This window comes from Artibeus jamaicensis, unplaced genomic scaffold, assembly GCF_021234435.1.
Source record: "Artibeus jamaicensis isolate MK-2021 breed Jamaican fruit bat unplaced genomic scaffold, CSHL_Jam_final scaffold_474, whole genome shotgun sequence".
In the NCBI taxonomy this organism is placed as follows: domain Eukaryota; kingdom Metazoa; phylum Chordata; class Mammalia; order Chiroptera; family Phyllostomidae; genus Artibeus; species Artibeus jamaicensis.
The window spans coordinates 41147107-41174896 of record NW_026522046.1 but is presented as its reverse complement, the minus strand read 5'-3'; the positions used below and the strand labels follow the sequence as shown (position 1 = coordinate 41174896).

At 51.2% G+C, this 27790-nt stretch overlaps 2 protein-coding genes and 1 long non-coding RNA gene across 8 annotated transcripts in view; 2 read left to right on the top strand and 1 right to left on the bottom strand.

The window, feature by feature from the left end:
• AGPAT3 (1-acylglycerol-3-phosphate O-acyltransferase 3) overlaps window positions 1-9597 on the top strand; it is an 80615-nt gene extending 71018 nt beyond the window's left edge. For all 6 annotated transcript variants that reach the window (XM_053657636.1, XM_053657634.1, XM_037158135.2 and 3 more), the window contains 2 exons: window positions 3604-3802; window positions 4115-9597. In XM_053657636.1, coding sequence (XP_053513611.1) covers window positions 3604-3802; window positions 4115-4203 — 288 coding nt within the window. In that variant the 3' untranslated portion in view covers window positions 4204-9597. The remainder of the gene's footprint in view (window positions 1-3603; window positions 3803-4114) is intronic.
• A 2909-nt stretch (window positions 9598-12506) lies between these two features.
• LOC128626255 (uncharacterized) lies at window positions 12507-18448 on the bottom strand. The gene is made up of 3 exons (XR_008390173.1): window positions 18313-18448; window positions 15545-15879; window positions 12507-14520 (listed from the first exon to the last, which is right to left on the bottom strand). It is a non-coding gene; the product is annotated as an uncharacterized LOC128626255 (long non-coding RNA).
• A 1741-nt stretch (window positions 18449-20189) lies between these two features.
• Window positions 20190-27790, top strand: part of TRAPPC10 (trafficking protein particle complex subunit 10) — an 83452-nt gene continuing 75851 nt past the window's right edge. Inside the window, exon 1 of the mRNA XM_037158146.2 lies at window positions 20190-20712. Coding sequence (XP_037014041.2) covers window positions 20646-20712 — 67 coding nt within the window. The 5' untranslated portion in view covers window positions 20190-20645. The remainder of the gene's footprint in view (window positions 20713-27790) is intronic.

The window sequence follows — 27790 nt, the reverse complement described above, 5'->3', positions numbered from 1 at the left end:
GACAATCTATCAACACGAAAAGTGGCTCCAGGCCGGTCCCTGGAGTCCCCGTGTGAAACTGGAAGAGCGTGACCGCACACCAAGGAGGAATGGTGCGGTCAGCACAGCTGATAACCACAGAACGCCCGGAACTGACCAACGCGGATTTCCTCAGGCTCGAGGAATGCAAGCCTGGGATAAGAGAAATAAAAAGAAATTCACCCAGCTTGGCAATGAAATCGCCAAACCCCAAAGACAAAGATCTAAGAATCACCAAAGAGAAAAGACATACTGCCCACGAAGGACTGACTGCGAGGTTAATAGTGGACACATCTCTCACTGGGTGTCAGAATCTCTTGGAAAGTCTTATCCATTTTATCCTCTTAGTAACTGTACACATACACACTCATACACATACATTATACACGCACGCACATGTGCAGACAGAACGGAGTAAGCCCAGAGTGTAGAACCCAGAAAAGAATAAAAATAGCATGAATTATTGTAACAGCAAAGTTACACAAGATGAATCAACCACACCAAAAGCCTGTCCTTTAGACCTCTTACAAAACAGAAAGTCTTGGGCCAAGCTGACCAATTGAAATAGAGCCATAGCGCTAATAGGGATGAAAAAGGTGACCCAACCAAAGAGCAGGGAGTCAAAATCGTATGGGAGCAGTACAACTAGCTTTATGCTCACACCTTTGAAAACTTAGATAAAACAGACAATTTCAAAGAACAATGTAACTCCCTCCAGCAGAAAAAGCAGGAGCAAAGGGAACAGTGCATGAGTCCCAGGCAGGTGGGCAGACAGACCTCATGCACTCGGGTGGGGGGTGGGGGGTGCGTCTCTGAATGTCTGTCAGGTTTACAAGTTTAAACTGTGTAAACCAAGGGGCAGGGTTTGATCAGCAGGACATGAGAGCTAATCTAAAAGTGTATCAGGTATGTGTTTATTCAGTTAAAATAAATAAACTACATATTATCAGCATAACTGAATCTAGAGAAAACCGTGCGAGAAGAGCAGATTGCAGTGCGTATGTGCTGTGACTCTTACAGAAAATTGGGACGTGTGCCGCACTCTGGGTGTCACTGGTATGGAAACGCAGCTGTGGGGTGTGAGGGTAAATCCGTGCGTGGGAACAGAAAGCCCAGGTCAGGAGCAGGGCGACTTCCTCGGGGACTGGACGCAGGGCCTCCTCTCTTAGACAGTTCACCTCCTCAAATAATCCCGTGCAAGTGCAGCAAAGGGCAAGTCTTGACCTAACCGATGGATTTGAGTATTTTTATACTGTTTGCTGTGCTATTCCATAATGTTGAATTATGTAACATAGCATTTTCAGTTTTTTTCAGTTTACTCTGGGGACACCACGCTGTGGTGTTCTTCTATGCTGTTCTTTTTGTCCGTCACCACTGTTTTTCGTACCTGTCGACAGTGACATGGGTGGGTTGAAGTCACCCCTTTTAGATGCTGCGCGGCGTTCCACCGAGTGCTGACGCCCCGTTCCTCTCTGTGAAATTACTCTGTGTCCCACTTTGCCGGGACCGGTGGGGGCGGGCGCACGTGGGACCTATCTGTCAGAGACGCAAAGACTTGGGTTACGTCCCCCAGCTGAGCCTGAGACACCCCTCCCCCATCCTGTGGTTACCTGCGGCCCCACTGCCCCCAGCCAGGAAAGATGCAAAGACCCTGCAGCGACCAGACTGGGAGCTTCTGGGAGCTGCAGTGCCTCATGTCTTTGGCGATTACCAGTCAGCTACAGTCTCCCCCTTTCACAGATGTAGACACTAAGGTCCTGAGAAGAAAGGGACCGTCCTCAGGTCCCTGGGCCTCTGACCTGAACACTGTCCACCACACCTGCTGCCCGGTTGAGGAGTGACTGCCTCTCACAGTGGCTGGTGTGTGGGGAGATGGGACCAGGTCCTGGCATCCAGGGTTCTTGCTTTCTGGACCCCTAAATCACCATCACAGAGCTGGGTGGGGGCAGAGTAAGTGTAGAGTTGCTCATGTACAACAATTAATAAATGATACAGGAATGAACTGTGTTTTGTGTACTCACTACTGGAAACCTACTCCTGCCCCACCCTGTGTAGTGTGCACTCTGGCCCCGCATAACAGAACCTGGAGCACTGTCCCCCCCTCCCCGCATCTTCCCCGCCCCTGGCGTGGGGCCGGCTTTGGGGCGGGGAGGGACAGGCACTGGAGACAGGGAGGGGCGCGGTCTGGACCAGCTGATGGTCCAGTAGCCTGCTTCTCTGACCTTCCAGAATAAGCATATTCAACAGAGGTTCGAAGGAGAAAAGAGGCGCTTGTTCAGGCGAGGAGTTGGGATGAGGACAAAGGACATCATATTTGAGAAGCAGGTCCACAGAGTTGTTTCTGCAGGTCGGGTGGGCCCGGCACTAGAGCGGAAGTGTGTACGAACGCCCCCTGTGCCGAGGGCGAGCGATGTGTCCTCCTGAAACACGTTGCGCACGTGGACGATAGATCGTGACCTAAAACGCAGTTCCTGGTTCAGAAAGGGCCGGGGGAGGTGTGGAAAGGCCCTGCCTTCTGTCCCTGGTGTCGTCTCAGGCCCTGGTTTACCCTAACAGCCACCCACTGTAGATACTCTGAGAGGGGAGAGAACTGGAGGCAGGACCCATCTGCTTAGGGTTGGGTGGTCAGAGGGCAGGTGGCCCAGTGGCCTTGAAAGTGGCAGGAACCTGCTGGGGGCTATGCAGGGCAGGGACTTGCGGTCACCTGAGGTGTGTGCATGCCTCTGAAGGTCAAGGGTGCCCTACCCACTGGAGGCCTCCTGTGGTGGGGGCAGCTGTCTACCAGCTGCACGAGGCTGTGAGGCTGGGTGTTTGTCAGGCCCCGCCCTCATTTGTATGTAACACAAAACAGCTGTGGGAAGGTGACTGCCGAAAATCAAATGAAAATAAAAACAGACAATGTCGCACTCTCCGTGGTCCTGTACAGATACCCAGTCGTGCATATTTTTTGCTTAAATGGAATCCCACGGTACCTCCAATGTCACGGCGCCATGTGGTGGCCACGGAGAGGTCTGTCCTGCTGGGCGTCCCCTTTCTCAGCTGGCTCGTGCTTGGCGTTCAGAGTGCGTCCCCAAGCCACTGCCGACCTAGCCCTGTGAGCGTCATCTCCCTGTGTCTTCACTGGCTCCTCCCTCCTGTCATTAGCCGACAGGAAAGAGAGGTGCAGTAAGTTTATGTGGTGACAGCCAGCACGGGGCGGTGCCAGGACTGCGCCCCGCCAGCCGCCGGATGCCCAGCAGGTCACGGCTGGCACCCCTGCCCTTGTGAGATGCAGTGGGAGCTGACGAGAGGCCTGACTTGCACACCCGGTCACGGGGTCACTGCCTGTCCTGTGTCCGGCACAGTCTCATTATTTTCCTGGGAGACGTGCCAGGTCAAAGGGCTTGTATTTTTACAAGTTTTGGTGATACAGGCAGCCGAGGTTCTCTGCGCGGGCCACGCCAGCTTCCTCTCCCACCCGCAGTACACGGCTCGCCCCTCTTGGTGGCCCTTCACAGGTTGGGCCGTGTTTCACTGTCAGCACTGCTGTCTCTCTGTTAAGGGGACAGCATGCAAAGACACTGCTTTTCTTGTGGACTCTCGCAGGATGCCTTGCAGGAGACGTATAACCAGAAGGGCGTGTTTCCAGGGGAGCAGTTCAAACCTGCCCGACGGCCGTGGACGCTCCTGAATTTCCTCTTCTGGGCCACGGTTCTCCTGTCCCCTCTGTTCAGCTTTGTCTTGGGCGTCTTTGCCAGTGGCTCTCCCCTCCTGATCCTGACGTTCCTGGGCTTTGTTGGGGCAGGTAAGGCGTGCGGACAATCCCACCGCGCAGGGCTGGGGTCTGCCATGTGCCTGCTGAGGCACCCAGGCCTGGAGACGACCACAGCACCCTGGGAGGCGGCAAGGAGCCGGGGTCCAAGCAAGGCCTCGTGGGCCTCAGAGGGCGGGTTCTGGCCACTCTGCTGCAGAGGGCTGCCTGCTCCGTGGGGACAGGACGGTGGGCCCGTGTGGGGCAAAGGGAGGGGCGGGAGTGGGCCTGCCTGCCACCCACACTGGCCCCCCCACCAGCGTTCCCAGTTGATCTGTCTAACCTCACCTTTCTCCTGTTTTAAAGCTTCCTTTGGAGTCCGCCGACTAATAGGAGTAACTGAAATAGAAAAAGGCTCCAGCTACGGAAACCAAGAATTTAAGAAAAAGGAGTAATTAATGGCTGTGGATTGAACACACGTAACCTGACGGTGGTGTCCGATTAACTCAATTAAAAACAGAACAACACATACGGAGAGGACAAAAGACACTTAGAAACTATTTTTCTTATTAACTGGTGACTAATATTAACCAATAAACTTGAGCCAAGAGTAAAGAAATCGGAAGGCCTGCCGGAGATGGCCGCAGCCCACGGCAGGGCTCACCTGTCGCCGTGGGAGATGGGGCAGGGGTGGGGCTGGCATCCGCTCTGGGGAGGTGGCTCCTGGGACACCAGGTCTCACCCAGCGTCATCTCTCAAGGACTCTGCAGGCCAGAGAGAGCCTCTAATGCTCTCTCTTCTTAAAGTTAGGTCCTGTTTTTTGCTTTTATCCATGATTTTGGGAACTCGCCCTGGCCCCTCAACTCTTCCCTGGCACCCCCAGCAAATGCTTTTTAGGACTCCCCCAGTGCTCCTGGGAACGAATGTCACAGGGTCTCTGGCCCCCCAAGGCGGCCAACACCTTCACTTCCAGGCGGTGGGTTTGGGGAGCTAGTGGGGGCAAGGATGCTGCCAAGAGAGTTCGCTGGGCGATGAGCACATGCGGGTGTCAGAGGGACTGGGCACCCACCCCAGGCTGGCAGCGGGCACAGGCTGTGCGGGTCACTCCCTAACCCTGTGCAGAGGTACCCAAGGACTCACTGAGATGTGGCATCCTCCCCGCACCCAGAGCTCCTCTGTCCCTTGCTCCCTTCGACCTTCAGACTGAGTCCCTCTGCTGGGTGCTGGGGAGGAGGCCACACTGGGCTGGTGTCCTCTCCCCCTGTGACCAGGAGCCCAGAGCCCAGAGGTGCTGAGTGCTGGGGAGGGAGACCTTTGCCCCACAGCCCCCAGGACCTGTGATTCCTTCTTTAAAAGCAAGGTTGCCACCCAGTCTGTCTTCTAAAGGTGGTCGGAGACGGCCGACACAGAGCTTGTTGGCTTTCAGGGATTTTGTTTTTACAGCTGATCTTTTGGTGGCTCTCAAGGCCCTGATGAAAACTAGAGGTGGTGAGCCTGTGTCCCTCCCGTGCCACCCTCCCTGCCCTGAGCAGGCACAGGTGTCCCTGGAGAGGGCCTGCCTCTGGCCATGTGGGTGGCCTCTTGGCCTGATGAGGCCTACACCCACAGGTGCCCAGCAGAGTGTCTTTTCAGGGCCCCAGCAGCCTGCGCGTGGCTGGTCCTCTCAGCATCCTTTTTAGGCGTGGCCCTAGAGGGAGGCGTTTGATCTGAAAATGAAGGTTCGATGTACCGAGGCCAGGCCGGGAGCTGCTGGGCCCATGGAGGTGTGGGGCCGAGGGCCTCCCCGCCTCCTCCTGGGGCTCAGCTCGGTTATTCCACTCCATCCCACCTGCACTGGACTTTCTTCTTGCACTTTCAAGTTGGTTTTTTAAAGCGACATTCCCCTCATCTTTTTTTTAGCAAGGGAAAGAAAATAACGGGTGTTCTCTCTGATACACTGTAACCAGCATTCTGAATAGAAGCGGGTTGAATTTTCTAGAAAAACAAATAGAGGAAAGAGACATGAAAAACATTAGAAACTATATTGGAAAAATAATAATGCGTTGGCCCTAAGTATCTATTTTGGGAAGATTTATCAGGGTGGCACCAATTCTTCATGACAGTGACACGCTCCTGAATTTTGGGTTTGGTGACAGAGGCGTTCTTGCCTCTGCCCTAAAGCACATCCTCCTGCTCCCTCTGGGCTGAGTGGCTACTGTAGCGTTGATCTGCCTTTGCACGGTGTGCTGCTCCTCTGTTGTTACGGGTGTTCGTCGGCGTCATTTGCCACGTCACTGGTACCTAAAACATTTAAAATGAGACAAGGAAGGGGGGGTACCCCTGGGCAGAGCCATTACCAAAAAAAAATTTAGGTCTTTTACCACTTAGTTACTAGTCCTGGTTTCCCAAATAAGTTCCTCCCCCTCGAAATTAATACATAATGTGCGAGTTCTTGTCGAGTGAATGAGCAGTACAGATGCCTCTGTAAACAGAGACCAGGACCAGGGTGTAGGTTTCAAATCTCAGTGACTCCTGATTTAACACAGAGCAGCTTGTGCGTCGTGCACCAAGCCCTTTGGGAGCAATAAAAACTACAGCACGAATGTTCAGGCTTTTTTTTTTTTTTTTTTTTTTTTGAGAAGGTGCATCTTGCCTTTCATTTACTTCAGAAGAAGAGGGGGAGGGGAGCTCTAATTTTTTATAAATTAATAAATTGCAGAATAGTGCTTTTCCTTGTTCTTTGCCTTTACACCCACTCCCGAGCTCCATCTGTTGCTGACGTTGTCATGTCCGATTCAGCTGAGTGTTGGAACAGGCCGTGCTGGTTGCTGCTGCCGGCAGGTGCCATGGGCCTCGAGGGTGCCCTCTGCACTCGCTCTGGGTCAGTCCAGGGCTGGGCGGTGCATGCTGGCCCCCCGCTGGGGCAGGCTCTGTTGCTAGCAGGGTGCCTCTGGAGCCAGCCCCCTGGTCTTGCTGGGGTGTGTGTGTGGGGGTCACTGGCTGCATGTTTCTCAGCTCAGGGCAAGGCCCCACTCTCAGGTGCCATGTTCCAAGTCCTTTGTCATCTTCCACCTACGTATCTTGGCCCTGCCCAGTGCATGGAGTTTGGCTCGTGAGCCTAGCCCATGCGTCTAGCTGGGGAGAAGGCTGCAGTTCTCTGGGCCTCCTCTGAGGGGTTCCAGGGGCTTCTAAGGTGACTGATATTTCCATGGTGACTTTGTAGCAGCTACCAGCACCTGGGGACTTTCTGGCTCCCCTCTACAGGGTCTTTTTGATGGCGTTGTGTGCAGTGACTGTGCCCACTGCTTGCAAGCCAGCAGATGCTGGGGAAAGGCTTGGCCGACCAGAGGGACAGCAGGTCATAGATTTCTCTTTCTGTATGCCCTCGTTTTCTCCAGACAGGCCTGGTGGAGCGTGGAATCGCTCCCCACTGCTGAGTTTTAACCCAGAGAAGGAAGTAGCAGGGGCCGCCCAGGGCCTGGTGGCAGCGCACTGCACTCACGGCCCTGTCTGCGGTGTCGCGCGGTCTCCAGAAGCACAGGATCCGGTCGAAGTGGCGGGCTCTGCACACAGAAACCACTAAATGATAACAAAGCAACAATGTCCACAGCACATTCTGGTAGAAAAACACACACATTAATGCAGGTGTGGTCACTGATCAATTCTGACTCTATCCCTTCTGTTCCTGTCACCGCCTGTGCGCCGAGGCAGGAGGACCTTCCTCACATTAACTAGTCACTGCGCATGACATTGATCTGAAGAAAACGGCGGGTGCAGGCACGTGCGATTCGAGAGCTGTTGCTAGGCCCTCCACACCCACGTGACTAATGATGATGTCAGATTTGGGGTGAAGAATGAGTAACTCTCTGCATGTTGCTTTGTCTCTGCCCAAGACACCTATAGGATAAGCCAAATAGAATCTTTCAGCCCAGCTGACTTTCAGCTGAATCGTTCAACCCTGAGCGTGAGCTCACGCTGCGAACTTCTCACCAGTAGTGCATGCTTCCCCCAGCATGCAGCACTTAGCGTCCAGTGGTGTAAGTTGGCTTCCAACTCTCCTGCCCTGTAACCAGGCCCAGGACCGAAAGAGTTGGGCCTGCGGTGCCCGCCTGCCTTCTCTCTGGAGACAGCACGTCCCTGGCCCATGTGCCTGCCCCTTTGTCTGGTGAGTTAGCTCACAAAGCGAAGGCCGGCCTCTCCGGATGCCCAGGCCTAGGCCCTCCAACCCCACTCCCGGCCATACCACCCACTGGGACTGGGCCGGGCTTTGTCCTAAACCCTGCTTGGGCTGCCAGGGTGCGTGCGGACATCCGGATTTTACCTTCCTGCATATCAGGGTCAGGACGCAAAAACACAGGGACAGTGTTTGGGTAGAAGGTGTCACATCAAGTTCTCCTTGATGGAGGGGGCAGACGCATGTGAATTAGGTTTTAGCACAAGCAGTTGCCACTAGCTGATTCGGTGAAAATGGCAGCCTTCTCACAGACCACTTGGGAAATTCAAGGACAATATCATTCCAGGGAACCCAGAAAGTACCAGAGAAGCTGACCCCAGTCAGCCCCAGCGGCAGCCACGCGTTCTTTTCCAGGACAATTGGATTGCTTTAAATTTTTAAGCTTTGTAAATGACAAGTTCACCTGGAGTTTTCTTTTCTCGTAAACTTTTTCATTTCTCAGCTTTTCGTTGCGTATTTGGACAGAAGTCAAACTGTGAATGAGATACTGAAATGCACTAAATTGTATTAAACTGGAGTTACTTGATACAATGAAGAAATGCATCTGCTCTGCTTGTATTTATTGTCTCAGAACTGTTATGTTATGACAATCAAATGTTACTTGTCTAAATGCCAGGAAATTCAGCTGGCATCTTAATCGTACAGACCGTCAGCAAGTTTCGTACCAACTAATCATTAAACCCGAAGACCGTCAGCAAGTACCATTGATGGAAATGAGAACTTCTCTTTGGGAACCACACAAACCGTCAATCCCAGTGCGTGTGACAGACACTGGGGTCTTTTACTGTTGCCGACAATCTGCCACAGCTGACCACTGGCCAGCTTCAAAGGCTGACACATCGTCTACAGGGTGCAAATGTCTATGGACGTCCCTTTTGTACACTTCATTTTTACAAGTTTGCTACTCACAACCTTTATGTAGTTGAAGATGGAGGTATTTTTGGTCTCTAGGAGCCAGGGGAGGGGGGAGCTAACTTAGATTTTAAAAGCCTGTGTCCCCAAAACCTGACTGTTTGCCCTGCTCCGCGAAGATCACTCTGTACACGGCATGCGTGAGCCGGCGGAGTGGCGCTGTGTTCCAGATGAATGCTGCAGGTGTCAAACTTATTTATTAAAGTTGCTGCTGTGAAAGAGAAGGATAAAATGCCCACAGTGTAAGAGAACGTGACTGTCTGTCTCCTGTTCCTTTGTGTCCAGTCTGCATAGATTTTTTCCCCAGGGAAGTACAGGACCTTGGGCGCTCACTGGCCTACCTGCCTGGCAGCTGCGCAGGGCTCACTGTGCTCCACGTCTTCCCAGGCTGCCTCTCGGTGCACTTGGGAGCCTCCCCTTTTCCACTGGAAGCCATCGGAGGGGAGTTGGAGAAGGGGCGCCACCGTCTGGAGGAAGGCAGCTGGTGCATGAAGTCTGCCTCTGCCTGAAACAGGCCTTAAAAGCCATCGAGGTCAGAAGGGTTTCCAAAGTAGGCATGTGTACATCAAAAGCTATTTTTTGTAAAAATGTATTCTGTGGAGAAAACCAAGGACTCCTTTTTCTTTCTTTTTCTTCTTTTTATAAAGAAGAACACTGGTTAGAACCGAGAGCTATTACAGGGTTGCACTGGTCTGTCTGAGGAAAAATAAACTGAGCTAACAGATTCCTGGTTTCACTTCTGCTCTGGGAGCTGCCATGGTCGTGCTTCTGCTCTGTGTGGGGTCCACACTCAGCCCCTGAGGACTGGAAAGGCTGGGTGCAGACAGGCCGTCACGGCCAGCTGGGATTTCTGTTTAAAGTATACCTTGAATCCAGAGCCTACATGTACCAGCACATGCACACTTGTCCATGCATTCCCATGCACATGCATGTGCACACAAACATGCATAGGTGTGAAATTTGGGGTGACGTGACACAGGAGATGAAACCAAAGGGCCCTGGTGCCACTTGGTGTGTTGGAGGGTGGGGTCACACCCTTGACCCCTGCGTGAGCTGTTTTGCTTCACTTGTGCTCTTGGCCCTGTTTGAGCATTAACGTCCCTGGGCAGAAATGGGTGGCTGTGGAGTTACCCTCAGACCCACAGACACGTGGAACACCCCGGCGATGGGCCGAGCCTGCCTGCTGCTGCTGGCCCAGACCCAGCCTCTGCTTTGACTCTGCCAGGGGGACGTAGTATGTAGGAGTCTGTCCCTGGCCACCCGCTGTGATTAGAAGTGTGTGGGAGCACAAACGTGTGCCAGTGAACACACATGCTGGCACACACACACCAATACATACATGTGCATGGGCACCTGCACACAAACCCATGTGGGCCCACAGTGCACACCTGTGCATGTACACATAGGCACCTGTGTGGTTGTATATACACCTAGACGTACACACATGTACCAACATGTGCGCACACTGGTACACATGCATGTACACACAGACCCAAAGAGCAGGGGGAAGTGAGGGTCACTTAAGAGCAACCCCACAGGAAATGTGGTGGAATCACGGGCCCACACTCCTGAATTGTTCTGTTTCCTCCCGGTACAGTGACGGAGGTCACGGGCATCCAGGCGGTCCATGCAGCAGGGGCACTTGTGGAGAGTGAAGTGCTCCCCAAAGACTAAAGAAATCAGACTGTCCTGTGACTGCTCAGAAGGGTTAGTGACATCTCCCGATCCAGCCCCTGGCTCCACCAGGAGTGGGGAGAGCGCTGCACCCACAGGAATGTTAGCCCAGGCAGCACGTTTTATGGAAAGTGGACAGCGAGTACAGAACACATGGGATGCGTGACGTGAGGGCACTGGGTTGAAGACCCACTCCTTCCCACGGAGAATCCTGCGTGTAGCTTACAGGGGTTCCCCAGCTGTGTGGAGCCGAGCCTGACCCCCTAAGATCACACTGTGGGGGCCAGTGAGGTCCTCGAATGGCTTTCTAGAAAGGTGTGTCTTGCAGAGCAGGTGTGAGTCTGTGGCCAGAGATGGCTGCTCTGTTCAGGAGAAGCAAGAACCCAGTGCTGTCTCAGGTCTGTCCTCCTATCCTCAGGGCTGGAGGGTGAGGTGAAGCCTTGGGGGTCAGGTGCAGGGATTCCAGGGACCCAGAGCACTCCAAACCAGGAGGTGTCTGCAAGAGCCGGGGTTATCCTTGAAGTCTTTAAATAGGGGCTGGGATGCGACAGCCGGCTCTAGCCAGGCGTGTCCAGCCTGTTTGCAAAACGACTGTCCAACCTGAGCCCTCCACCAGGGGAGCAGTTTGGGGTGGGGCTCTCCTTCTGTCTGCCCCCTGCCATGGAGGAACAGGGGCTCAGATCTTATACCAGGGGTTCAGACTTAAAAGGACTTGGGGTACTGTTTGTCCTGCCAGCCGCAGGGCCAGGGTGTAGCTCCATCCCACTGTCTGTGAAGTGGCCACACACCTGCTCAGGGTTCATCCAGCTCCCCCCAGGTCTTTGGTCTCAGTTTAGGACCAGAAAGCCTCCAGGACATAGACCCCCCCCGCCCACCCCCCCCCCCCAGACAGCTTTACATGGTCTCACTTCCTGGTAAGCTTTCTGATACGTGTCTAATTAGGCGGTCAGTCCACTGCCCAGGATTTTGTAAGAAACCTGACCTATGGGGGCAGCCCAAGGCCATCGGATGGACTCTCCACCCTTATACAAAATGAGGAGGTGGCACTGCCCCCGGTGACCCTGCCACGCTGACGTAACGGAGAAACTGCATCTCAGGATGTGACCTTCAGTGCCGGAAGATGGCAGCTCAGGCACGAAGCACTGTCCTCTCCTGCTCAGACCCTCTCCTGCTGCTTCCAACCGGAAAAGAACGCCCCCCTGACCAGCGATGGCGCTGGTGGGGAAGGAGGTGTGCCCACCTCTCGGGCCACAGGGGGCTCTCCGGGGTTGGAGGGTGTGAGGGTCTGTGGTCCAGAAAGGAGCTCTCGGGCCCTCCCGGCCCACCGCTCCCAGCGGACACAGAGCTCCTGAAACCCTTGTCCATTCCTCAGTGATAAGGGCACTGGGAGCACTTTGTTCTAATGAGGTGACGCTGGGTGGGCTCCTGATGGGGTCGGTCCCCAGAAAGACTAAGCCATGATGGGCAACTTGGAAATTTTGGCCCCTCCCGCTTCTCCAGAGAGGGGAGAGGAGCTGGAATGAAGCCTCAGGCCTATGCAAGGGAGCCTCCGTGGAATCCCAGTAGCATGGGGTTTGGGAAGCTTCCAGGTCCGTGGACGGATCCACGTCCCAGGACTGTGAGGCGTGCCTTCGGTTCCCAACAGGACCATGCCCGCCCAGCTCTGCTACTGTTCTGTCACTGTGGTCTGGAGCTCCTGGTCCGTTCTGCCAGGACCACTCAGGCCAGCTGACCCTTCGAGGGAGGCCTTTAGATCCCACCAGAGCTGGGCTGAGGCCTTCGGGCGCTTGGCCAGGACAGCCACCCAGCCCACCTCAGAGCTGTGGCCCTCACACGTTGTTCCCACACTCCCTGAAAGGACCCAGGGAGCAACTGGGTCTTCTATTTATAACCATTAAGTACTCCTAACGCTCCAAACGAAGCATTTATTATAGGAGGTTCTGAGCCAGCCAAGTTCTGAAGCAGCATATTAAACATTAAACATAGAAATAACAAATGAATCATTGATTTTCAGTGACCAGGCCAAGGATGCATCTGTTTTAGACTGTTGGGCAACTGTGGGTGGCCCTCTCGAGTAGGGGCTGGGCAGTGTGAGTGGGCATCAGAACCACAGTGGTCTCTGAAGAAGGACTCGAGGTCGGGGGTGCAGGTGGTTTATTTGCAGGTGGCCCCAGAGAGGGGAGGAAGGGAGAGGGGAGGGTGAGGAGGGAAGGACAAGGGGCCACAACAGTGCCTGTTGTTGCTGGTTGTCCCTGTGGGCTCAGCCCTGCTGGGCCTGCTCAGAAGCTGTGCATGATACACTCGGAGCACAGGAAGCTTGGAAAATTTATCCACCCACTTGGTGGGGAAGGACCTGGTGGTGCCAGTTCCCTGGCACTGCTCGGCCTGCTCTGCATCCCTGGAGAAGGTCCCTGGCCTTGGGCAGGAAAGGGGAACCCCCAAAAGTCCCAGAGTGCCCGGGCTGCCCCATGGCAGTTCAGTTGGAATGAGCTGAGGACACACGGCTTGGGCACCCCGCATGTCTGCTGGAGTCTGCGTGCACCCACGGGCCGCTGTGACTGGGTGCCCTTACCTTGTGCCACTTAGGTGGGGAGAGATGCATGGAAGTCTGGATGAGCGACACCACCCTTCCCACCTGTTCTGATGAAGATTTGGTGCCCTCGACACTTGCATTTTGGGCAGTCCAGCCTTTAACTTGGCCTTCCCTTCACCTCTCCTCTCCCTGCCCATGTCATCCTAATATTAGATGTGCCAGGGGCTGGCACAAGAGGCGTGGGGCCTGCACCCAAAAGCTAAGCTAGGCTACAGGTGGCTTCTACCATCAGGGCAGGGGGTGGCTCCTTGGGCTTGAGAATGGCCTGAAAAGGTGGGTGAGGACAGGTGAGGATCTGTCGCAATGTGGTCACCCCTGCGCACTACCTCCCACCCCCACTGAGGAGGGACACCAGTGAGGAACGGAAGCCTTGGGCATGGACAGGCTTCTTGGAGGACAACCTCGGCTTGAAAGGGGAAAGCGAGAATCCGGGCTGTCAGAAAGCCAAGGAAAAGGCAACCGAGCTAAAAATAGGGGCATTGAACAGAATGTCCAGAAAGGCCCTCTACGGTGCCAGGTTTGATCTCATCATTGCTAATTATTTAAGTCACATAACGCAGAATCTGGGAAGAGGCCATTGCTTCTGTACAAGTAAATGTGGAGAGCGGGCTCTTTATGAGACTAACACCCAAAGACCTCAACAGTTAACAGTGCTGAGGACTCGTGAGCCTGGGGTCTGGGTTGCATTCTCATTGTGCCCTTCACCTCTTGTTGGCTTCAAGTTGACACGAGCAAGGAGCTCACTGTGTCCCCACGTGGCCGAGCCCTGGGCTCTGCTTCCCCACAGGGGTCTGTGTCTCCACGTCCCCTCTGTGAAACGGAGACAGGAATCTTGCAGGGCTCCGCTGAGTGGGATACGTGTTTTAGAGGGAACGCTCCGTCATGAGCCCTGCTTTCAGATGAGAACGTTGAGACTCCGAGAAGGGAGGAGTGTTTCAGAATCCACACACCCCGCTCAGCGTCAGCCGCCTAACTACAGTGTGCGCCCTCTACAGACAGCCGGCTCCTGCAGACCAGTGGAGAGTGCCGGGCGGTGCAATGCTGAGGGGCAAAATCCCCTGCAGCCCACGACAGTCGCTGCCAGCATGTTGGTGCATTCCTTCCCCTCTCTTCTGAGTTTTTGCTTTTATGTGGTTGCGGTCATATCTATCACCTTCACCTTCTTTTCCATGTTTACTCCTTTTAAAATGCTCAAGAGACTTTAAACCAGAGGTCTGGAGAGGTCCAGGGTGCAGATGAGATTACAGGAAGGTGCTGGCTGTTTTTTTTTCCATTGCTAAAGCCTGAATTTCAACCCGTTTGGTTCTCTGCTGTCAAGAATCTTCTGGCTGGGCACTGGTGGGTTCCTCTCTCTTGGGCAAACTTCTGCCAAGGTGGCCACTCCAATAATGACAGAAAAACAATGGCAGCAGCAATCATTGTCACTGCCAGGCAGGACATTTTATGATCCAGGGATCGACTTTTCTTAAGTAACATTATAGGTATTTCTGAAATTGGTATTTATCTTAGGTCATTTCCAATTTTTAGCTGATGTGGCAAAATGTTTTTAATCCATAAATATTTGGGAGAAACCCCTTAAAGAGCTCTAGAAGTCCAGTCTCGGGGTCAAAGGACAAAAGTGTGTCACTGTCTTTTAAAAAGGCAGCACCTCAGAGAGTCTCCCCGTGGTGCCCGCCAAACAGCCTGCTGCTCTGCGGGGCGGGTTACCACGCCCTCCCCTTCCTTAGCGCGTCTCTTTTTTTTTTCCTTGCAGTTTTTGATAATTATAGGGAAAAAGTTTATATGGCATTTCCTTGATTACTCATGAGGCAGATTATTTCTGTACATAATTGTTATGTATTCTATTTCCTTTGTGTATTATTGGCCTGTCTGATGATATTGATTTCGGAAGGCTTGGTTAGATGTACACATTAAATGCACTGGGAGATGACCTTTGACCCGGAGGCCCAGCAGTGTGCAGCCCCTGGAGGGATCAAGGTACTTAAACAGAGAGGCGAGTGACACACAGGCTACCTGGTGGATTCTTTGGAGACTCACACGTCCCTACTTTAAAGTCAGTTGGGTTTTTAAAATTAAACTTTTATTTTGAGATAATGTAGGTTCATGGGCATCTGTAAGAGGGATCCTGGATTCCCGCAGGGGTGAGGCCTTGCACAACTCCAGTCCAGCATCACATCCAGGATGTGGACACTGATAGGGTCCCCACAGAGATTCTCCATGTTGCCTTTTACAGATGCGCCCCTTCCCACCTCACTCTACACCCCTCCTTAACCCTTGGAAAGCACTAACCTGTCCTCCGCCTGTACAGTGGGCCACTTCAGGATTGTTCTATAAATAGAATCACACACTATGCAGCTGTCTGAGGTTGGACGTTCGCATCCAGCATCATTCTCTCAAGACTCACCCAGGTGGTTATGTGCACAAATAGCTCAGTCCTTTTGATTGTGGCGTAGTGTTCTGTTCCGTGGTGTGGGTGGACCACGGTGCATCTCGCTAGTCACCCGTCAAAGGGCGTCTGGGTTGCTTCTAGGCTTGGGCCATTCTGAACGAACCTGCTGGGGACGTTTGCTGGCGCGGTGGAGAGGGCCTGAGCGGTGGGACAGAGCAGACCTAGCACAGGCCGCATCCCAATACATAATTGAACAGGCTCTTTGCAGCCTGGGCTACCAGGAAAGGCCATCGGGCCTCAGGTTCCGGCAACCTTCAGAGAACAACAAATGCTGTCTCGAACAAAAGAGTCTGAGAAAAGAATGGACATCGATTAATAGTAGTACCACCATTTCACCAGGACTAAAAGGAATTGCTTAGGCAGTATTTGTGCTGAATTCAAGCACTTTCTAAATTCCCATGTGAGAAAAGAACATGATAGTTCTGCTCAGAGAGCAAGCAGCCCAGGAGCCTTCTTACTGCCCACGAGCATGGGAATCGCCCAAAACTGAGTGGGAGAGCTTCACCTTGCCCTTGGCTCCCTCCAGAAGGGAAAGGCTTCCTCCTCACCAGAGCCAGCCTCGGGGGCCAGGACACAGGGCCTGCGCCGTCACCGAGGAACAGCTGTGTGACTTTTTTCTCAGAGGCTCTGAACGACTCTCTGTGAGAACAGACCCATGACCTAGAGAGCTGGGTGTGGAGGCTACATTTGGTGCTGTCAGGTTTTTAAAAAACAAACTACAGCCCTGGCTTGTATAGCTCAGTGGATTGAACATGGGCCTGCAAACCAAAAGATTGCCAGTTCAATTCCCAGTCAGGGCACATGCCCGGGTTGCAGGCCAGGTCCCCAGTAGGGGGTGCATAAGAGGCAACTACACATTGATACTTCAGTCCCTCTCTTTCTTCCTCCTTTCCCTTTGTCTATAAAAATAAAATCTTAAAAGCTACGTGAGGAGACACGAAGCGAGATGCTGTCACTTGAGTTTGCATTTCCATAGTATCTGCCAGTTGCTGAGCCTCTTTCCATGTGATGACTGGCCATCTGTGTGGCCCGCCCTTTTTCTTTGTCCACTGTTCCTTTCCTGCCTCCCTTTGGGTTAATCAAATGTTTTATGTTTTTCCCATTTTACTTCTACTGGCGTCTTAGCTGAACCCTTAACAAATTTTTTTATTTGGAGTTTTCCTCTAGGAATGGATATCTTTACATCGAATTCTACTTCCAGCTGCTACTGTATTACTCATCTTTTCTCTGTGTACGAGAGCCTTCCCAGCGCCCACTTCTCACCCTTCACCCGAAAGCTCCCACTTCATGGGTACAGCAGACTCCAAATGTGCGAGTCCTCTGTGCACCCCGTCCTTGCTATGGTCACTGCTATGTCTTACATGTACATTGTTAAACCATCACACAAACTTATTAGGTGTATGTGTCTCCTGAGGAAATTATGGGAAGAAGAAAGCATAACAGCAACATGTACCATCTCGCTGATTGCTTGCAAGGCTGACCTTTCCTCCTATACATCCACGTGTCCTTCGGCCATGAAGAACATCCTTTAGCATTTCTTGTACCTGCCTGCTGGCCACAGGTTCTCCCAACTTTATCTGGAAGTATCTTTATCTGCCCTTAGTTTTTAGAGTATTTTTTCTGGACATAGAGTTGTGTGTTTGTAGCATTCAACACTTCACTGGTTTATACCATTGTTTTCTGGTTTCGTGGTGTCTGATGAGGAGACAATGGAAATCCTTAATGAGTTCACCGTGTCTCTGAATGCACTGTGTCTTTCTTGGTGGGCCGCGTTCAAGATTTTCTCTTCGTGGTTTCCAACAGATTGACTGGGATGTGCCTTTGTTTCTCTCTGTATGAATTCCGGTTTTGCTGCGTTTCTTGACCTATAAATCAATCTTTTTCAGGAACTGGTGGATATAGGCCATTATTTTTTCAAATAAAATATCTGCCCTATTTTAAGTCTCTTCTCCTTCTGAGACTCTTATGACATGATATTAGGGCCTTTATATTGTCACAGATCTCTAAGGCTCTGTTCATTTTCCTTCAATCCTTTCTCTCTTTTTCAGATTGAATAATTTGTATCAATCTGTCTTTAGGATCATGCATTCCTTCTATTTCCAACAGGCTGTTAAGCCAATGCAGTAAAATTTTCATTTCAGTTGTACTTTTCAGTTTTAGAATTTCCATTCTTTTTTATACTTGCTATCAGCTTTTTGGCGAGTCCCTTTCTCTTTACTGATTAAAACCATATTTTCATTTAATTCTTTGGAGATATATATATATATTATACCTGCTTTATAGTCTTTATCTGTAAAACAATATCTGGACTATCTGGGAGGTGGTTTCTATTGACTAGTTTTTTTTAAGATCTTATTTATTTATTTTTAGAGAGGGGGGGAGGGAGGGAGAAAGAAAGGGAGGAAAACATCAATGTGCGGTTACCTCTCATGCACCCCCTTCTGGGGACCTGGCCTGCAACCCAGGCATGTGCCCTGACTGGGAATCGAACAAGCAACCCTTTGGTTCAGAGGCCCATGCTCAATCCACCGAGCTACACCAGACACAGCTGACTACTTTTTTTCTTGACTGTTTTTTCTACTTTCTGGTTTTTGCATGTCTAGTACATCTTTTAGTATATATTGGACATTGGTAAATTATAAGTTGTAGCGATTCTGGATCATCTTCCACAGAAGAGTCCTGACATTTGTGGTAGTTGGCAGTTCAATTACTGTCTTTCTCACCTTGACCTTGTATAGGCTTGGCTTTACTCCTTATCAGGCTGGATCTGAGGAATGTTGTAGGTTCCCCTACTTGGCAGGATTCGATGTGCGCATCTCTCTTGCCGGTCTTGTCAAGGCTTGGCTCCACATTTCCTTAAGGTAGGTCTAGAACAGGCCTTATTTTAGGGCAGGGGTTAGAGATGGTTCACAGGCCACTCTTGGCCCTGGCCTGTTTTTGTACGGCCTTTGAGCTAAGAATAGTTTATATAAAAATATATTTAATCCTCACCCAAGAATACGTTTTCATTGATTTTTAGAGAGGGAGTAAGGGAGGGGGGAGAGAGAGAGACATCAGTGTGAGAGAGAAACATCAACGGATTGCCTCCTGTGCATGCCCAGCCTGGGGACTGAACCCGTAACCTAGGTATGTGCCCCGATGGGGAACTGAACCCGCAAAATTTGGGTGTAGAGGACAATATTTCAACTAACTGAGCCAGCTGGCCAGGGCAGTTTTTATATTTTTAAATAATTGTTTTTTAAAAATCCCAAGAAAAAACGTGTGACAGAAACTGTATATGGCCTTAAAGCCCAAAATACTTACCTGGACCCTCCCAGATAAAGTCGGCTGACCGGGGCATGTGGCCCTCAGTGGAGCGCCCCTGTTGAACTGGGTGTTAATGAGGTATCAGTGAGGTCTTCTCCGTAGCCTTGGGTGACCTCTCATCTTCCTGCCATTCTCAACTTTGTAACAGCCTCTTCCTGGTAAGCCACACAGAGGCTCATCCTACACATTCTGAGCCCAGCAAAACCCAAGGACTTACAGGGACCCCTGCCCAGAGGCTGGCTCTCCACCCCTGCCTAGCCCCTTCTTCCCAGAGCTCTGCCTGCCTCACAGGTTCCAGCCACCCTAGCTCTGATCTTTGCCTCCCCACCCAGCTACCGTGCACCATGCGGCACTACCCCCCCACACTTGGCAGCTGTGTTCACACTCAGCCTATTTCATGTGTACATTTACTTTATTACATTTGCGAAAGTTACCCTAGGCGTACATTCCTTACACAAGAAACTTAAATGCAGTTGAAAGTAAGGTTCCATTTTGTGGCATTCCCAAAATGTGTGCCATTGCCTACTCCATGAAAGCGCTGTGTCGCTGGATGGGGGAGGGTGCCCGCTGGAGACACAAGTAAAAGGCATGTCCCTAAAGTCAAAATGTTTACAGTGTCAGGGACACAGGAAAGAGGGGCCAACGGGAGTGAAGTCAACATGCTGCGAAAATTCAGAGAGAGGTGGTTCATTCCAATGATCTGGAAGGATGTGTGTGGCAAGTTGGCCTTGGAAGTGAGGCTGGAGGGAGCACTGGGGTGCTGTAGGGTTTGTGGCTATAGCGAGAAGATAGTGATCTTGTTCTACTTTATGGCAATATTACGTCATAAGACCAGTGTAACAAGAAAACACAATACAGAGAGTTTTGCAAGGGCTAACTGCTACTCAGCTCAGTGGAGGAACCCTAACCCTAACCCTAACCCTAACCCTAACCCTAATGATTTCGCCTGAGTCCTCCAGCGCAGGGTAAAAATAACAAGGCTGGGCTATCCGTAGGCCCGCAATGAGAAACTACCTGTGTCCACACGTTATTGTCAGTGACACCTTCCCTTCACCCCCAGCCAGGGTCGCCCCGGAGTCCACACGTCCTTGTCATTGGCCCAGGGGGTCATGTCCCTGTCCACATGCTGTCGGTGACCCCCACTTCCCGTAGCTGCTGCCTGGGGAATCTGCGTGGTGGGGCTGGGAAGGCTCGGTGGGGCCCCAACAGCGTCACCAGGTGTGGGGCGGGGCGGTGGAGGGGGGCCCCCGCGGCCACGTGCACCCACCCTGGGCGTGGTACACTCCGGAAGGTACCAGGTCGTGGGAGCCCCGCGGTGTCCCCTTCGCTCCAGGAGGTCAGGTGCCCGGTCCACCCAAGGGAGACGTCCGTCCCGGGGGCGGTTCCCAGCGGCGCTGCCACTACAACTCCGCACTGACGCCAGCAGCCGCCACCGCCCACTTTCACCCGCCGCCTAGCTTCCAACTCAGTACGCCACACCACCAGGCCGCCTTTCTGTCGGAGGACAGCGCTCACTCGGGCGGGAAGCCCTCTCCTTTAAGACGCGTCCCGGAAGCGGTACCGCGGCAGAGCCGGTACCGGAAGTGAATTAGGCCGGCAGCTGCAAGCGGCCGGCTGAGGAGCTTCCTCCGGGGGCCGGGCAGGCGTCGCTGTTGCGGCGGGGGGGTGCCGCTTAGGTTCGGGCTGGCCGGGTGCGGCCTCGGGGATGCCCATGGGGCGCGGAGGGCCGGGCCGGTGACGCCGGACGCCCATGGACGCCCCTGAGGAGCCGCTGCCGCCGGTGATCTACACCATGGAGAACAAGCCCATCGTCACCTGTGAGTGCCGGTCTGCGCGGGAGGGGGCGGCGGCCGTTGCAGACTGCCCGGCCCGTGTTCGCCGGCCCCTTGACCCCTGTTCTGAGGCCCTGGCGGCTTCCTGGATGGAGGTGTGGCTGGGGCGGCGGCTGCGGCGGGGTCCCCGCAGACGACCTCCGACCCTGCGGTAGATGTCGTCCCGGGCCGTTTCCTTGCACTTTGACAGCGCTCGGGCAGGGCGTGCTCCGAATGGAGGGCGAGGATGGGGGCCCTGCTGTGCCCTCGTCCAGCTCCCGGGCTCATTTGCTGGCCGAGCGACCCGAGGGGACCGTCCTCCCGGTCACACCGCTCCCGGACCCTGGGGAGGGCCCTCGTGGCTCGCAGACTGGGGAGCGTGGACGAAGTTTGTGTGCGTGTGTCTTGTTAGAAGACGCGAGTTTGTACTTAAGTCAAATGTTAAATCTGATTGGCGCAGGTAGTCTGGTCGGAGCGGTGCACGGGCGGGTGCCGTGCACGGGCGGGACCGCTCCCCCGACCGAGCCCGGATGGCGGGCCAGGACGTGCCACACGCATCCTTCCATTCTGTCCATCACCTGGGCCGCCAGGCCCACTCCTGCCTTTTTGCTGTTACAGAGGTGAAACCCATTTCACAGATGAGAGTACAGAGGTTAGGCGAGCCCCTCCAGAATGCACACTCTAGACAGCCAGACTGGCGCCTTTACGGCTATAACTTCAGAGTAAAATATTTCAGACAACACTAATGGGTTGAAATGTTGGCTGGCATTTAGGCGATTTGCAGAGAGGTATTTCAGTTGGCCTTTCATGCTCTGAGAGGAAGCACTGTCACAGCATAATCTGGGCGGCCAGGCCGTAGAAGACTGTGTATCTCTCTTTTTCCCTTTTTTTAATTAAAAAAATTTTTTTCTGGTTAATGGTCACACCCCTTGTATGCTCCCTCTTGTCAGATCCCTAAGAAATGACAAAGTTTGTTGGCTGCTTGTTCTTCAGTTGGTAAACTATCTCACGGAAATGGACGGTTTCATCTAAATGTGGAGACTGGCATGGTTCAGCAGTTGCTGTTTTCTTCTCTGCCCCACCCCCCAGAATACTTGCAACCGAAAGTCTTACTCAGGACTGCACCTTGAGTCCAAGGGGACAGGTGTGTGGCACCGACCTTCAGGCCCTCTGATTCCCAGGCACTTTCTGAGTCCCCAGGGCACTGGCGCCAGTGCCCTGCTCAGTGCAGGTCCATGGAGGTTCCCTGAAACTCCTCTCCAGAGGGTGTGCACACTGGGTGTGCTGCAGAAACAGTGCGCGCAGGGGCACTCACGCCCCTAATGACACCTCATGCCCCTGAGCTTGCCTTTGACCAGCAGCGTGTTTCAATACGTGCCATGTCAATATGTCCGCAGATGTTCCTAAAGCTCTGTGGTGTTTTCTGCTACCAGCAGCCAGTGTCTGAGACCTGTGCTAAGGTTTGGTGTCATGCACATGTGCATGACAGGTAGCTGAGGGACTGTTTCCTCCTTGTGGGAGGTTTCCCACTAAGCTCTGTCTGCACTGACTACTGTTCATAGGCAGCTCGGAAAAGAAAGTGGCTTCAGTAAACTCTCAGAGGAAGTTAGTGAAAGGTGAGGAAGATCCCTTTAAAAGTTAAAGGATTTTTTAACTTTTTGAAAGACTGTCTGCACAGTTCAGCCTTGAAATGACACTTCAGTGTCTCTGGTGCTGAAGCTCTGGTGGCACTTGTCTTGCTCTCACTTCGTGCTTTACCTTGTTCCATTCTACAGCTAAAGGTGCCAGGAGGGCGGAGCTAGTCCAAATGATGCAGGGGTAGTAGGAAGGTTGCTTTAAAAAACCCATCCAGGGGCTTCATGTCTTTTGATATTATGTACATAGTTCCTTTAGTGGGCAACATTTTTGTTTTCAAAAGTCCATTTCCATCTCCTTAAATACTTATCTAGCTGTTGGCCCTTATGAAACTGTGCTTGTTCATTTTAAAATGAAAGCAGAGTTTATGCTTATTTTTAGTTTTTTTCAAAGAACTTAGGACATTTTACTTAAGTGAAAATGACTTGTGCATAGACCTTTCCGAGAAGAATGTAGAATGCACCGGTTCAGGCAAATTTCGGGACTGTTTGCTTATGCGTGGGCAGGAGAAGACTGGAAAGTCCCCTGAGATTGAGGGTACGTAGAATTCATTATTGCTTGAAAACCTTGCTGAATTATTTTAATATTCTGATGCTCCCTAAGAGTTTTAATGGCCTTCGGTCCATAATTAAAAGTTTCAGACCCTACTGCCTGCCCATCCCTGCTGCGCTGACTGCCTCCACAGGGGCTCCGCGTAGACCCCGGCACAGCTGACCTCGGCAGTGCTGGAGCGGGCATCTGAAAGGTGTCTGCCGGGGGTGCTGGGTGAGCAGTAGTGGTCCTGATAACCTGAGGACACTGTGTTATGGACCGCCTAATCCTAGCAGTTTGAACACCTATAATATAATTTATTGATTAGGAAAAATGCACGGTGAAACGGAAACAAATCCAGCAGATCCATTTGATCCAAATTTAAGTTGTAGCTTAGATTTTTTTTTCAACCACTGGATCGATTTTCTGCTTGAGAATAAAGACTTAGGTTTCTGATCCAAGGTTATATTAAGAAAGGTATGTTCCTTTTCCAGCTCTCTCATTCATGGACAGAGTTATCGTCATTCCTGATTGGTGACTTTTCTTTGTTCAGTGCTGGTATTGTGCCTAGAATAGCACATTCGATCGATATGGGATTGTCTAGTTTCTGAAAAATAACAACACTCTGTCCAAAGGGTCTGTTTTCCCCTGTCACATTTTATATTGCCTGTCCCATTTTTCCGAATCTCTGTTTTTGGGGCTCCAGATCTGACGTAAATTTTGAAAGGGAGAAAAAAGAAACAAATGAGCAGATCTGCAATGCTTTGTACTTGGTTAAGGTTTATGTTTTTTCTTTCTTGTAGGTTAAAGTTTTCAAATTTGCATATTGCAGTTTTCCACCAATCCTGACAGTGTGGTGCTTGTGATTTAACTGCTGTCTCAGTTTCATTACCAGAAAAGTAACTTATAATACCTTTAAAAAGATCAGTGCACATAAATGCACGTCTGGGTCCACATTGGGTTCGTAAGTCCGTAGCAGACCAGCTGTTGAGAAGTGGGAGAAGCAGCTCTCCGTAGGGAACCTCACTTCTTCGTGGAGTGGCCTCGGAGGGCGGGGGCTGAAGGCACCCCCAGATGTGCTTACCTTGCTTGCTTCTTATGTCATTTCTGCCTGGGCCTGGTTCCAAACAGTTAGGTCTCACATGTGTGACCTAGAGAGTTCCATAATCTTGTCCTCATCTGTGAACTTGGGCCAGTGGCAGCACCAGTCTGATGGGGGGATATAGATTGAAAAGTATGAATGTTGTGAAGCACTCAGAAGAGGGGTCAACGTGCAGAAACTGGGAGCTGCTGAGGAGAAAGCCCAAACTCCCTCTGTTCACGATGGCTTTAGTGTCTCAGCGATTTTTTCCTGGCACCTCTTGGCCAGTAAGAATACCTAATAATTTCGTTTATTAAGTAGTTAGGTCTAAATGATTTTATTAAGTATTATGTACTAACAGTCACTATCTGAAAAAATGCACATAAATTGGAAGAAAAATGTTCACTTCATTCTTTGACAACCACAGCAACACACTAGTGGAATGGCTGCACCGCACAACTTCTCTGCCCTGCGAGTCACATTGCACACCGCTACCCTGTCTGATTCTTGTGTGTGTGTGTGTGGTACTTTTATCACAGCAACCACCCTGTTTTGGGACAGCGATACGGCATTGAAAGGAATGTACCACGATCTAATTTTGAAACGGAATCCTCTCTATTCGCTGCATCTCTGCCTAGCATTGCTATTTCCTCTCATTTAAACCATCTCCTGTGGCATCTGGGGGGCTTGCTGGTACCCTGAGGCCCCTGGGTGCCCAGTCACGGAACCCTTGCCATTAGTATATTACTCCAGCTTGAGGGTGGATTCGAACTGATAATTTAGAAGTGAAAAGCTTCCTTGTCTATGTGAACTTCAGTTCACATACCCAGTTTGCAAATGTGTTTCTGAAGAGTTTCTAGTAAAGAAGGATTTGGTTTCTGAAGATGAAAGTCAAGAGTCTGATTTTCTTTAAGAGCCAATGGCTCTCCGCACTGCAGACCCTTAGCTGATCTTTCCCAGGAAGGACCCAGCCTGATGGTGTGGTCTGCCAGTGAGATGGGAGGGGCTGGGTCGTCATCTTCTACTGGAAATGCAGGTGACTCGCTGAAGAATTTTTTTGTCTAAAAAATGGTTTTGCCAGTTGACAGAGTGTCTTTTCATATGAATTGCACAGTGTTGTCTGTGTGGTCTCCCAAGCGATCACTTGCAGATATTCTGTTCCAGGGGCTCTTGCCCAGTGACTTCAGATCTCGATGACAGGCCGGGTGGAGGGAAAGACTGCATGGCTTTCAGTGCTCTTGGGGCAGAAGGACTCCTTCTCCACCCTTCTAGGTTCTTGTGGCTGGTCTGAAAATCAATAGACGTGAGACAGAATAACTGGAGGAAATAACTGAATTGAATCATAGGTATGTGTGGGAACCTCACATGCAGGAGAGGATCAGGGACAGACCTGGGAGATGGGGCTATGTGGCATTCTGAGCTAAAGCTAAGGTGAGGTGCCTGAGGCTGCAGAGGGGAGGGGGTCATTGCAGGGTGATAAGGGCAGATGTCTGTTCATTAGAAGTTTGGCCTGCTCCATAGATGGGTCAAAAAGGTTGTTTCTGGCGATATGTCTCATTATGGGCAAGGCCCCTAATTTAAATCAAGGGAGAGGTAAAAGTTTCCCTTGAACCCACAGGGTCTCTGTTGCTTTCACGTCAAAATAATCTACAAGCCAAGGTGGCACGTATTGTGGAGGCCTGTTTGGAACCCCTTAAATTACAGACACACCTCTTTCTGAGTGTCTCCTACTGTATTAGCCCCTGGGTCTCTGTGGCTTCCTCCCCTCCTTATCTTACCTTCCCGTCTGTCTTTTCTTCCTTCTTTCCTAATCAAGTCTTTCTTCTGTAACTACTCCTAATGTAAATTTTCAGTGTAGTCACAGTATTTTAGGCTTAGAGAATATTTGGTTTTTAAATTAAAAATTGATGAGCTTGGAGTCATTCCTGACTCCTCTGTTTCTCTCACAGCTGACGTTCAGTCTATCAGCAAATACCATTTTATCTTTGACATTTACTTAGAATTCAGCACTTCTCCCTACCTGTACTGCTGCTCCTCCAAACCCAAGCCACTTTTTCTCTCTCCTGGGACCACTCCAGTGGCCAGCCAGCCAGCCTCCCTGTTTCTGTTTTAGCCCCAGGAAGCTAATTCTGTGTGGGTTCGGGGTGATCCGTCTGGAAGAGAAGCCACAGCATGTCATTCCTCTGTCCAGACCCCTCTAGGGACTAACCACCTTTCCAGCGTAACAGTCACAGGCCTTTCGTGGGCTGCGGGACCCTCCCTGATGTACAGTCCCCCAGCCCCCCGGCCCTGACTTCCTGGCTGCAGCCTACTCCCTCTGCGCTCTTTGTCTTTGCAGCCTTGTCCCAGCAGGGCCCACATGACTCGCTGGTCCTCAGTGGGTCCCTTCCTTCTCTGGTGGCTGCTCAGATGCCACCCCTGACATAGATATTTGCTTCTTTCTTGGTTTATTGTTTTTCTGCCCCTAACCCAGGGGGCCTGCAAACCCAAGTGCAGGGTTTCGAACTTCAGGAACTTGATTTGTTTCGCTCCCTGCTGCGGCTCCAGCACCGGGCACAGCGCTTGCACAGAGTGGCCGCTCAGTCAGTCTGCTGTGCTGTGCGTCGTTTGATGCTTCTGTGTGTAAGTTAGACGCTTTTGATGGCACACAGTTATTTAAATACATGCTTTTATTCAAGATAAGACAGCTCTGTAAAAAATGCTTAGAGAGTATGAATTATTATGTGCTTAGTTTTGTTTTGCCTTTGAAACTGGAACATTTTCTGATTAGAGTTTTTGACCAAAGAAATATATGTTAATGCAGCAAAAGAAATAAAGTTAACTAGTGTGCTAGGGACTCTGTTCTTTGAAATGGACCTCTGAATTGTATTCAGGTACACTTTCTTTACTGCAGGTCAGTAAAAACTTAACTACGACCAAGCCAGAACATACTCAGGTCACTGATTCAGCTCCGGAGGTGGACATTTAGGTTGGGGCACCGTCAACCCTGGCATTTGGGTGAAGCCTTGATGAAAATATATCTGTAACTTTTCCAAACTAAACTCTGAACCTTAACAAAAGCATCAGTGAAATGGGAGCACATTTTTATGACGAAGAATGGGGTCTAGGATGCAGTTGAGGGCCAGAAGTGAGAGCAGTTTAACTTTGAAAACCGCTTCCTAGTCACCCTGTGAGAGCGCAGTGCTCCAGGTGCGTTTACTGCACTGGGTCGGAGTCTTTGACAAGTTTTTTCCAGTCTGCTGGATGGAAAAAAAACTATCAGTGTTTAAAAACAGGTTTATCAAGCTTTTTATCTTTATACTATACATTTTACCCATTCTAAAGGTACAGCCTTTTGACTATTAGTTTATTTTTAGAGTTGAACAGCCATCCCTGTAAGTCAGTTTTAGAACATTTCCATCACCTGAGAAGTTAGTTCCCTTGCACTTCTTAGCAGTTAATCCCTGCTCCCTCCTCCAGGCACCGGCAGCCACCAGTCGGCTTTCTGTCTCCACGAACTTGTGTTTGTAGACATTTTGTAGAAATAAAATCATGTAATGTGCACTCGTGGTGTCTGGCTTCTTCCACACAGCGCTGTTTTTGATGTTAATTGTGTTGCATCATTTAATGTTATTTGTTCCTCTTTTATTGCTGAATAGTATTTCATTGCGTGGATGAACCACATCTTATTTATCCATTCGCAAATTGATGGACATTTAAATTGTTTCCAGTTTTTGGCTAAGGAATAGTTGTATGTGTGTCTTTCTGTGGACTTGTGTTTTCATTTTGCATGGAAAGATTCTTCAGAGCAGAATTATTGTGTTGTATGATTAGCCTGCTGTTTAAGAAACTGCGAAA